The 12541-nt window shown below is 41.8% G+C and overlaps 1 protein-coding gene across 3 annotated transcripts in view; it reads left to right on the top strand.

Annotated features, from left to right (window-relative positions):
* The window catches only part of LOC110488277 (atrial natriuretic peptide receptor 1), a 118819-nt gene that overhangs the window by 36800 nt on the left and 69478 nt on the right, over window positions 1-12541 (top strand). For all 3 annotated transcript variants that reach the window (XM_021560440.3, XM_021560441.3, XM_090228375.1), the window contains one exon: window positions 6316-6429. In XM_021560440.3, coding sequence (XP_021416115.1) covers window positions 6316-6429 — 114 coding nt within the window. The remainder of the gene's footprint in view (window positions 1-6315; window positions 6430-12541) is intronic.

The following is a 12541-nucleotide window of genomic DNA, read 5'->3' on the forward strand; positions in this document are numbered from 1 at the left end:
TCGACAGGCTCTGTTCAAAAAAGCCAAATCACAAGGCCAGGCTGCTGTCAAGGCCAGTTTTATTTTGGCAGAAGAGATCGCTAAATCAGCCCGGCCATTTACGGAGGGGGATTTCATCAAAAACTGCATGATTAAAGTTTGTGACGAAGTTTGCCCAGAAAAAAGGCAACTCTTTTTAAATGTGAGTCTGAGCAGAAACACCATTTCCGAGAGAGTAGACCAGTTGTCCATCAATCTAAAAGAGCAGCTTGTGAAAAAGGGAAAAGATTTTATTGCATATTCCTTGGCTGTGGATGAGAGCACCGACATTTCTGACATTGCCCAGTTGTCAATTTTCATCCGCGGAGTGGACTCCAACCTAAGCGTGACAGAGGAGTTTTTGGCTTTACGTCCTATGCATGGCACAACTACGGGGCATGATTTGTATGAAGAGGTGTCAAGATGTGTAAATGAGATGGAGCTGCCTTGGGAAAAACTCGTGGGTTTGACAACCGACGGAGCACCTGCGATGTGTGGACACAGGAGCGGACTGGTGGCGAAGATACGGGAAAAGATGCAAGAGGAAAACGCGACAGGTGAGCTGACAGCTTATCATTGTATCATACACCAGGAAGCGTTGTGCGGTAAAGCCTTGAAAATGGAGCATGTAATGAGCATCATCACGCGCACAGTTAACTTTATCAGAGCCAAAGGTTTGAATCACCGCCAGTTCAAGGCATTTCTGACGGAGTTAGAAACGGAGCATGGTGATTTGCCTTATCACACAGAGGTGCGATGGCTAAGCCAGGGAAAGGTGCTTCAAAGATGTTTCGAGCTTCGTGAGGAGATTTGTCTGTTCTTGGACAGCAAAGGGAAAGACACAACACAACTCCGAGACGAAATGTTTCTGTGTGAAATGGCTTTTCTGTGTGACATTACGAGTCATCTGAATGCAATAAACTTGCAGCTGCAGGGTCGGGATCGTGTCATCTCTGATATGTACAGTACAGTGAAGGCATTTAAAACCAAACTGACTCTGTGGGAGACGCAGATGCGGAAAGAAAATTTGAGCCACTTTCCCAGCTGCCAGACCATGAAAGAGAAGCTCTCTACCAGTGCGTTCGCGAGCACACAGTTGGCTGATAAAATAGGTATGCTTGCCGCTGACTTTCGACGCCGATTTGCTGACTTTGAAGCACAAAAAAGCAGGTTGGAACTGCTCGGTAACCCATTTGCTGTTGACGTGGAAAGCTCACCACCAAACCTCCAAATGGAGTTGATTGACCTCCAATGCAATGATGCACTGAGGGCAAAATATGCGGCAGTGGGTGCTGCGGAGTTCGCCCGTTTCCTCCCCGGCACAATGCCCCAGCTGCGCATCCAGGCTGCTCAAACGTTGTCTATGTTTGGCAGCACATACCTGTGTGAACAACTGTTTTCTTTGATGAACCTGAACAAAACATCACACAGAAGTCGACTTACTGCTGAACACCTCCACTCAATTCTGAGGATTTCTTCAGCTCAGAGCCTTACCCCGAACATTGATGAACTTGTGGAAAAGATGGGACACCACCAAGTATCACCCTCAACCTAAAACAAGTGAACATTACTGTGCAATCACATATTTAGAGTTTTTACTCAGTTCAAGTTTAAAAGTTAAAATTTAATATTTGTTTTCACTGCATGTTACTTCTCCTTAAACAAAGTGTTGTTTTTGATTAATAGATTTTTGCACTTTATTTTTTTGTATTTCAATCCAATTATATTTTAAAAATATTTCAGTTGAGTGGATGATAGAAAATTGCTATTATTGTTTTTTCTTTGAAGTAAATTTAGCCCACTTTTGCTAAAATAGAAAATATAGTCTACTGATGGTGCCTTGAATACCGGTTTCTTTCATTTAATGTTCATGTTATGGGGATATTTATATAAAGGAAATTTGTCTTTTGTGTCTGTTGAAAATTAAAGATTACTGACAGAGCCATAAGAAAATATTGCTTTATTTATCTGATCATATTGTAATATATTTGTTAGGTTTTCAGTAGGTTCAATTAGGTTCACTAGACTATATGCGTCATTTAAAATTTTTTCAATGAACATTCGAACAGTCCGGCCCTCGTCTTGTAGCTGATTTTTTTATTTGGCCCTCCGTCCATTTGACTTTGACACCCCTGGTCTAGAGCTTCGTTAGCATACTTACTGTGTAGTACATGCTTACAAAAAAGGTGCTATCTGGAACCTAAAAGTGTTCTTCAGCTGTCCCCATAGGATAACCCTTTGAAGAACCCTTTTTGGTTCTAGGTAGAAACCTTTTGGCTTTAGCTGGAACCAAAAAGGGTTCTCCTATGGGGACAGCCGAATAACCTTTTGGAACCCTTTTTCTAAGAGTGTACAGCATAAAGTTTGGTAGGATTGTTAGATTTTTGCAGAATGCATGCTCTGAACATTATCGCCACATTCCTAAATTACAGCCATGTTTTTACTCACAAGCTCGTGGGAGATCGGGCCCATCGTCTTAAAAGTGTTATATGTAGCACAGAGCCCATTTGTCATACATTCCTAATTATTATATCGATAGAATGTGTCTCACGTCCTGAGCATTATAGATTGCCTAAATGTATACAGTCATGTTAAATGACTAATTACTTGGTCTATGGACAGTATGTACAGTTCAGCGGGTAATCTTTAGAAAGTGCATCGGCGATGTTATACCCACAGCAATGATTAAAACATTCCCATACCAGAAACCGTGGATTGATGGCAATCAAGGCAATCAAACAAGCTAAGCGTCAGTATAGAGACAAAGTAGAGTCGCAATTCAACGGCTCCGACGCAAGAGGTATGTGGCATGGTCTACAGTCAATCACGTATTACAAAAAGAAAACCAGCCCCGTCGCGGACCAGGATGTCTTGCTCCCAGACAGACTAAATAACTTCTTTGCTCGCTTTGAGGACAATACAGTGCCACTGACACGGCCCGCTACCAAAACCTGCGGACTCTCCTTCACTGCAGCCGACGTGAGAAAAACATTTAAACGTGTTAACCCTCGCTAGGCTGCAGGCCCAGACGGCATCCCCAGCCGCGTCCTCAGCGCATGCGCAGACCAGCTGGCTTGGTGTGTTTACGGACATATTCAATCAATCCTTTTTCCAGTCTGCTGTTCCCACATGCTTCAAGAGGGCCACCATTGTTCCTGTTCCCAAGAAAGCTAAGGTAACTGAGCTAAACGACTACCGCCCAGTAGCACTCACTTCCGTCATCATGAAGTGCTTTGTGAGACTAGTCAAGGACCATATCACGTCCACCCTAGACTCACTCCAATTTGCTTACCGCCCCAATAGGTCCACAGACGACGCAATCGCAACCACACTGCACATTGCCATAACCCATCTGGACAAGAGGAATACCTATGTGAGAATGCTGTTCATCAACTACAGCTCAGCAAATAACACCATAGTACCCTCCAAACTCTGGGTCTCGACCCTGCCCTGTGCAACTGGGTACTGGACTCCCTGACGGGTCGCCCCCAGGTGGTGAGGGTAGGTGACAACATCTCCACCCCGCTGATCCTCAACACTGGGGCCCCACAAGGGTGCGTTCTGAGCCCTCTCCTGTACTCCCTGTTCACCCACGACTGCGTGGCCATGCACGCCTCCAACTCAATCATCAAGTTTGCGGACGACACTACAGTGGTAGGCTTGATTACCAACAACGACGAGACGGCCTACAGGGAGGAAGTGAGGGCCCTCAGTGTGGTGTCAGGAAAATAACCTCACACTCAACGTCAACAAAACTAAGGAGATGATTGTGGACTTCAGGAAACAGCAGAGGGAGCACCCCCCTATCCACATCGACGGGACAGTAGTGGAGAGGGTAGTAAGTTTTAAGTTCCAAAGGCGTACACATCACGGACAAACTGAATTGGTCCACCCACACAGACAGTGTTGTGAAGAAGGCGCAGCAGCGCCTCTTCAACCTCAGGAGGCTGAAGAAATTCGTCTTGTCACCAAAATGACTCACAAACTTCTACAGATGCACAATCGAGAGCATCCTGTCGGGCAGTATCACCACCTGGTACGGCAACTGCTCCGCCCACAACCGTAAGGCTCTCCAGAGGGTAGTTAGGTCTGCACAACACATCACCGGGGGCAAACTACATGCCCTCCAGGACACCTACACCACCCGATGTCACAGGAAGGCCATGAAGATCATGAAGGACAACAACCACCCGAGCCACTGCCTGTTCACCCCGCTATCATCCAGAAGGCGAGGTCAGTACAGGTGCATCAAAGCAGGGACCGAGAGACTGAAAAACAGCTTCTATCTCAAGGCCAGCAGACTGTTAAACAGCCATCACTAACATTGAGTGGCTGCTGCCAACATACTGACTCAACTCCAACCACTTTAATAATGGAAATTGATGTAAAAAATGTATCACTAGCCACTTTAAACAATGCCACTTAATATAATGTTTACATACCCTACATTACTCATCTCATATGTATATGTATATACTGTACTCTCTATCTATTGCATCTTGCCATCTTTATGTAATACATGTATCACTAGCCACTTTAAACTATGCCACTTTTATGTTTACATACCCTTCATCACTCATCTCATATGTATATACTGTACTCGATACCATCTACTGCATCTTGCCTATGTCGTTCTGTACCATCACTCATTCATATATCTTTATGTACATATTCTTTATCCCTATACACTTGTGTGTATAAGGTAGCAGTTGTGGAATTGTTAGGCTAGATTACTCGTTGGTTATTACTGCATTGTCGGAACTAGAAGCACAAGCATTTCGCTATACTCGCATTAACATCTGCTAACCATGTGTATGTCACAAATACAATTTGATTTGATTTCCATCTACACTACAATAAGAAGAGTGAACAAGAAAAATGAATAAAAATAGATTGGAAAATGTAAATAAGGCAGCATATCACAAAGATGTAGCTTTGCTTTGAACATATAAAAATACAGGAAAAAAAGAGGAAAGGATGATGAGTCGGAGGTAGGGAAGGGAAACAGAGGGTTTGGTCCAATATCCACACTAGCATACAACTTAACTTCCTAGACTAGAGTCTAAGCCTCTAGATGGCGACATGTACTAACTTATGGAATTGTTTTACGATGGTAATTTACCTACCCAGACTCCTTGCTCTGGCTAAACGCTACGCCACACCCACGGACGTTAGTTTCTTTTCCTCGATGACTTCCTAACGATTTCTAGATTGAAAACGCATTCTAGTCCCAAAAACCGATGGGTTGGGCCAACTATATTGATTTGGGGACAGGTCGAAACACACATGAAACATTTATGGACATTTAGCTAGCTTGCTGTTGCTAGCTAATTTGTCCTGGAAAATAAACATTTGGTTGTTATTTTACCTGAAATGCATATAGTCCTTCTTTGTCGAAATTTGACCCATGTCGAGTCATACAAACAATGTTCTAGTTGGTTTTTCTCCTTGTTCATTCTTTTTTTTTGTTCATTCAAAATTTTCTTTGGATTTTTACAATTTTAAAATATATCTGTCAGCAGCAATGAAAGAAGTTCATAGGATGTCAGAAAGGACACTATCAGTTGGATAACAAAGCAGGCCCTCTATCGTGTAGGAACTACCTTCCTTTATGTGCCATTATGAGACAAATACAACATTTGGAGTGAATCTGACTATGGTTCATGAAGAGAGAATTATTTTGAGAATTAGCATTACATATGCAAAGAATGAGTTGCTAATAGTTTCCTTGTTTTTCAAGATGGCAATACCAAATTCAGTGTGGTTTTTGAAGTATTTGTAGCATATCTTAGCATATGTACTAATATGCATCTACTAGAATAGTGTGGCCATCAACGTTATTTTCACAATCTCCTTAGGGATAATTGTGATGAGTTCAAAGACTACATTTGGAGTGAATCTGACTTCTAGTCTAAGAGAAGATTTTTACATAATCAAAAGTGAATTGTTTCCTTATTTTTAAAGATATCAGTGCCGAACATGGTTCATCATGGTAATGTCTTTGACGGTCCTAAAAAGTTGATTTACAAAGGAGTGGATTTACAAAGGATTTTAATGGACATGTAAAATCCGATTTCCTGATTGTATCAATAACTCAGCTATCTCTTAACCAATCCCATAGCTCAAACTAAGTTAAGAGATTTAGCATGGTCATACATACTGAATTTGGTGTTATTTCAAAGATTTTGTGTTTTTCAAAGATTTTCAAAAAGTTCCAAGATGGAGGAAAGTCTGTCCTGATGGACCTTATTTGTTATTGCGTTTTTCTGACTGGTTGTCATTCATTTTTCTTGACAGAGTGTGAAGATTCTGACCTACAAAGAGCCACAGAACCCAGAGTACCTGGAGTTTGTGTCCAACCTGAAGACGGACGCATTGAACATGTTCAACTTCACCGTAGAAGACTCGCTGGTAAGTGGGGATGGCTGATTGGTTGCTTGACTGGTTTGTTGGTTGATTGACAGGCATTGAGAGGTCAGAATAGAAAGCAGGTAGAAATAAGTCAGTAAGAGTGGTAGAGACAAAAAATCGAGGACGTCTCTCTTACTCACAGGATGAACACTCAAGGAAATCCAACTTTGAAAAGTTTGACACATACAACAACACAGAGTTACACATGGAATAAACAAAACACACAATGAATAATACGGTAGAAAAATCTATATACAGCATGTGCAAGAGAGGTAAGGCAATAAATAGGCCGTTGCGGCGAAGTAATTGCATTATAGCAATTAAACTCTGGAATGGTAGAATGTGCAGAAGATGAATGTGCAAGTAGAGATACTGGGGTGAATAGGAGCACGATAAATAAAAAAAAATACAGTATGTGGATGAGGTAGATTGGATGGGCTATTTACAGTTGAGCTATGTACAGGTGCAGTGATCTGTGAGCTGCTCTGATAACTGGTGCTTAAAGCTAGTGAGGGAGATATGAGTCTCCAGCTTCAGAGATTTTTTTGCAGTTCGTTCCAGTCATTTGCAGCAGAGAACTGGAAGGAGAGGCGGCCAAAGGAGGAATTGGCTTTGGGGGTGACCAGTGAGAAATACCTGCTGCAGCGCGTGCTACGTGTGGGTGCTACTATGTTGACCAGTGAGCTGAGATAAGGCGGGGCTTTACCTAGCAGAGACTTGTAGATGACCTGGAGCCAGTGGGTTTGGCAACGAGTATGAAGCGAGGGCCAGTCAACGAGAGCATACAGGTCGCAGTGGTGGGTAGTATATGGGGCTTTGGTGACAAAATGGATGGCACTGTGGTAGACTGCATCCAATTTGTTGAGTAGAGTGTTGGAGGCTATTTTGTAAATGACATCGGCGAAGTCGAGGATTGGTAGGATGGTCAGTTTTATGAGGGTATGTTTGGCAGCATGAGTGAAGGATGCTTTGTTGCGGAATAGTAAACCGCCTATTTCTCAGGACCAGATGCTAGAATATGCATATAATTGACAGCTTAGGATAGAAAACACTCTAAAGTTTCCAAAACTGTAAAAATATTGTCTGTGAGTATAACAGAACTGATATTGCAGGCGAAATCCTGAGAAAAATCCAATCAGGAAGTGGCTCTTATTTTGAAACCTCTGTCTTTCTATGCATCCCTATTGCCCATTGAAAGGGATATCAACCAGATTCCTTTTTTCTGTGGCTTCGCTATGGTGTCTACAGCCTTTAGACGTAGTTTCAGGCCTTTATTTTGAAGAATGAGCGTAAACGACTACATTGCGTCAGTGGCCAACTGAGGGCTCTCAGAATGATTATTGCGTAAAAGACAGAGGTAGTCATTTTTCCTCTCACTCCTACTGAAAAGCCAATTGTCCCGGTTGATATATTATCGAATAGATATTTGAAAAACACCTTGAGGATTGATTATAAAAACGTTTGCCATGTTTCTGTCGATATTATGGACATAATTTGGCGTTGTTGTGACTGCTATTTCCAGTGGATTTCTCAACACAACGTGACCAACAAAAGGAGGTATTTTGGGTATAAAAATAATCTTTATGGAACAAAAGGAACATTTGCTGTCTAACTGGGAGTCCCGTCAGTGAAAACATCCGAAGATCATCAAAGGTAAACGGTTAATTGGATTGCTTTTCTGATTTTCGTGACCAAGCTTCATGCTGCTAGCTGGACATAATGCTATGCTAGGCTATCGATAAACGTACACAAACGCTTCTCTTGCTTTGGCTGTAAAGCATAATTTCAAAATCTGAGATGACAGGGTGATTAACAAAAGGCTAAGCTGTGTTTCACTATATTTCACTTGTGATTTCATGAATATGAATATTTTCTAGTAATATATTTTGACCGTTGCGCTATGCTAATTAGTGTAGTTGATGACAATTCTCCCGGATCCGGGATGGGTAGTTCCAAGAGGTTTTAAGAGCCGTTGGAGGCCATGGAAGGAGAGTTGTATGGCATTGAAGCTCATATGGAGGTTAGTTAACACAGTGTATTAAGAAGGGCCAGAGATATACAGAATGGTGTTGTCTGCGTAGAGGTGGATCAAAGAATCACCATCAGCAGGAGCGACATCATTGATGTATACAGAGAAGAGAGTTGGCCCGAGGATTGAACCCTGTGGCACACCCATAGAGACTGCCAGGGATGGGCAACCCCCTTTTGTAGGCCCGCTGACCAATAAAAAAAATCTAACCAAAGAATATTTTGGAACTCAGTCCTGGCCTCAACTTACTGTTGAAAGTTATAACAATGTAATACAATAAAATGTTAGAATAATAGAAGGTGCAATTTAAAAATTTGGTTGTGCATCAGCAGTCACTCAATTATCCCATGACAGCAAATTATTTTTTAGATTGATACGGTAGTCTAGCGGCCAGCTATCTAAACGTGTAGTAATCATGGTCAAATCCCCAACCGGGGTCGGGCCAATTGATCATCAGTTATCATATTAAAAACAGCGAAATCTTTCCCTCAGCCGCATGGCAAAATGTGTAGAATTACAGGAAATGAACTTTGTTTTAGTCTTCGCTGTCATGAAGGGGATTGCTAAAATGTTTTGCTCGCAAGGTGGGTAACTGGCTCACTGTTACCGATGTGAGCCCAAACTGTACCACCTCTACCTGCCTTCACAATGCATGACCTTTCAAAGGCTGCTGGGACCAAGAGAGGACATCCAAGAGGCTGTAGAATTTTCATGATATCCCCTCAGTGCTAATGGATCTCATGGTAAAAAAACGTAGGTAGGTTTATTCTTCACCAATACGGATGTTCTGCAATGGGATGTGTGCAACACTAGTCCTTAAATGGTATTTGAATCGCAACCGTAGATATGGAATATTGTCATTTGATGCACCATTGTCAACGATTTAATTATGTCCTATGAGGAGTGGATGGAAAATTGTACGATATACTGCTATAGTAATTCCTCATTGTCCCCACTACAGATCCTTGGGTTGTCCCATTCCATCAACAGGGTTTACTGGATAAATGTTGCTTGTATGAGTTATTCATGGCAGAGCATGCCAGTTAAGCTTCTGGTGACATAAATGGGGTGGTTAAGACTCTGGCCCCTCATATATCAAAAAACACCTTCACAATTTCCTCTACCCTCTCTTTTCTCCTCTCCCACTCTTTCTCTTTATTTAGATAGTTTTGTTCTCTCTGTCTCTCTGTCTCTCTCTCCTTTCCTGTTCTGAAACCAGCTGTAATTATTTATATAAAGGTGAAGATTGGAGTCTATGCTTTGAATCTACACCCTTAGAAAAAAACAAAATGTTTTTTGGGGTTGAACCCTTTGAAGAACCCTTTTTGGTTCCAGGTAGAACACTTCTACCTGGAACCAAAAAGGGTCCTCCTATGTGGACAGCCGAAGAACCCTTTTGGAACCCTTTTTGTGTAGAGAATTAACATTCTGGCATTTTGCCTTCTGGCTCTGGCTGGATTTGCTAGTATAGAATTACCTTAATTACCAGTATGCAATTATCGAACTGTAAGTATAGGTGTTGCATTTAAATTCCACTATTTTAAAGTCTGTCAGTGATCGCTGTGGGACATCTAGAAATGGTAATTTCCTTGCACTTGGTTTGCACAATCCCTAAGTATGAATGTCAAGTAAAATGACAACTTAATTAGACTGTTGTCTGGCAACAGATTTAGATGTTCCACTTAAATGCTAAATTCTGCATGTTGGGACATGCAGTTCTGGTAACCATTGCTATAATAAATGGTTAGCTATGCATTCATAAAAAATAAAAAAAATGCTATTTTTGGCTATGCTAATATAGTATAGGTTATAGAACCGATAACAAGCTCACAATGTGATATACTGTACAGAAGCATCTTACAGAAATTAAAATAGGCCGAGTGCCAGTGGCTTACTGCTTTTTCTGTCTCTGAGAATCCTGGTGTTGAAACATACAGTAGTAGCATTCATGAATCTCATGCGTCACCCTGTTTTCTAAGTGGATTATTGGGCTTGCTAGAGTGTATATTTTCCACACAAACCTGGCTTTCGATGGATGAAGTTATGCCACAGGTCTTTTTACACTGCAAACAGGGATTTATCTGTCAAATAGAGCATATTGAGTTACATATCTCCCCTTGGGAAGATTTTGGGCGTCTTTTTGGTGTGTGGCATCATGTTGTTTATGGAAAATAACAAACTGTTGCTTCATAGCCACTGCTGGGTTCAATGTCAGTGAGCTAAGGTTGTTGGAAAGTCTCTCACAGACTCTCATAAGCATGGTGGGGCTGACCTAAATTCGAGTGATAGGGCTGTGTGTCACACTCCAGTGTCTCTAGTCTCAGCCCAATCAATGGCCCCTCAGTTAGGAAGCTAGCGAGCTGGTCACTAATTAGCGCAGCAGCAGTCCAGGAAAGGTAGAAAGTTACGCTTCCCCTCTCATTTGGCACTTAGGAAAACGTGATGATATCCTAATTGCCATAGCAACACAGATCCAATGTAGAAATGGCAGCCATTATTGCACAGTATACTTGAGCAGCCCTGCTTATTACACTAGGAGACGGGCTAAAGTTCAGGCTAAACATCTATGTGGATTTGTCAGCTCGTGAAAGCAGTTCCATGCATCTTTAGATCACATTGCATTTGTGTGGTAGACATAGTAAGTTTCACCTAAATACACAAATGAAAATGTCTCTGAACATTTTGTAAATTACACGGTTTGTGCAAGACTTTAAATGTGTGAAACCATGTCAAGGTATATAAATGATGTTATTATGTTTGAGTTGTGGGTGGTAATAGAGTGAGGTGTAGGGCGAGTGTGGGTGTAGAGAGCTGCCTGGCTAAAATTCAGGGCTTTCCTCTGTAAGAGAGCTTAAATTGGTACTCAACGTCCTTAGGTGGTGCCTGCTAAAGTGCTGAACGAGAGATGTGGGGGGCAGGCGCTCCACCTTTATTAGAGCCAACAAGGGATGGAGTGTGGGGAATGTTGTTCGCTCAGGGGCCAGCTCATGTACCTGTGTCTGCCTGCCTGCCTGCCTGTTAAAGGTCCAATGCAGCCATTTTTATCTTAATATCAAATCCTTTCTGGATACAATTAAGTACCTAACTGTGATTGTTTTCAATTAAAATTGTAAAAATAATAGCTTCTTAGCAAGAGCAATTTCTCAAGCAAGAATTTTACTAGGACTGTCTGGGAGTGGCCTGCAAACTAGCTGTTATTGGCAGAGCAGAGAGGTTTGGAACTCTTTTTCTTATTGGTTTATTTACCAATTTACAGTGATGTCACCAGACAGGCCAAAACTCCATCCCACCAAACAGCTCCTACACTAAAAGGGCATTATCATAATTTTCACAATTTCACAGTATTATTCCAACTTCATAGTGTGGAAGAATATATAAAGCACAGAGAAATCACGTTTTTGACTGCACTGGGCCTTTAAGCCACATTTATGGTAGAAAGGTGGCGTCCTGGTGAGTCACAGACACAATTCTGTGCGACTCCACTGTGGCCAACACCTACTTAATTTTGTCTGCTTTGCCGTCACATCGGTCTGCGACTCACCAGGACGAAACTTGCCTTTTCGAACATAAATTTGGCTTTTTGTCTGTCTGTCCGCCCGTTAGTCCGTCCGTCTGTCCTTCCTTCTGTCTTTTGCCAGTGAACAGCTCTCTCCACACACCAAGCTTTATTTTTCTCTCTTCTATGTGTCTGTACTGGGCTTGAATCAGTCCACCTGGCCACTGTTTTTGACATAGTAAGTCTTTCAGCCGCCCAACACTTTAAATGCCCATATTGGAAGTTTATTTTTCTCACCCCTACAACTACTTCTGCATGCTTTGGAGATTCATTATAGACTCATAGTTTCATTATTAAACTCCTTCATATCTTAATCTCTTGTTACCTGTGGGCAACAACGACAGCATCTGTCAAAATACCTAACACAGCACAAGTCACTAAAATCCAATCACTACTGATAACACACACTGAATCCCACATGTACAGAGTAAAAGGTCAATTTAAATAGAAACAGACAGAGAAGAGAACTGGCTAAATACGCATAATGTTTGTTTATATTAAGCTTATGTTTGATTAATGTATGAAGG

The sequence above is a fragment of the Oncorhynchus mykiss genome, chromosome 30, assembly GCF_057628025.1.
Source record: "Oncorhynchus mykiss isolate SJ-2025 chromosome 30, ASM5762802v1, whole genome shotgun sequence".
Lineage (NCBI taxonomy): Eukaryota > Metazoa > Chordata > Actinopteri > Salmoniformes > Salmonidae > Oncorhynchus > Oncorhynchus mykiss.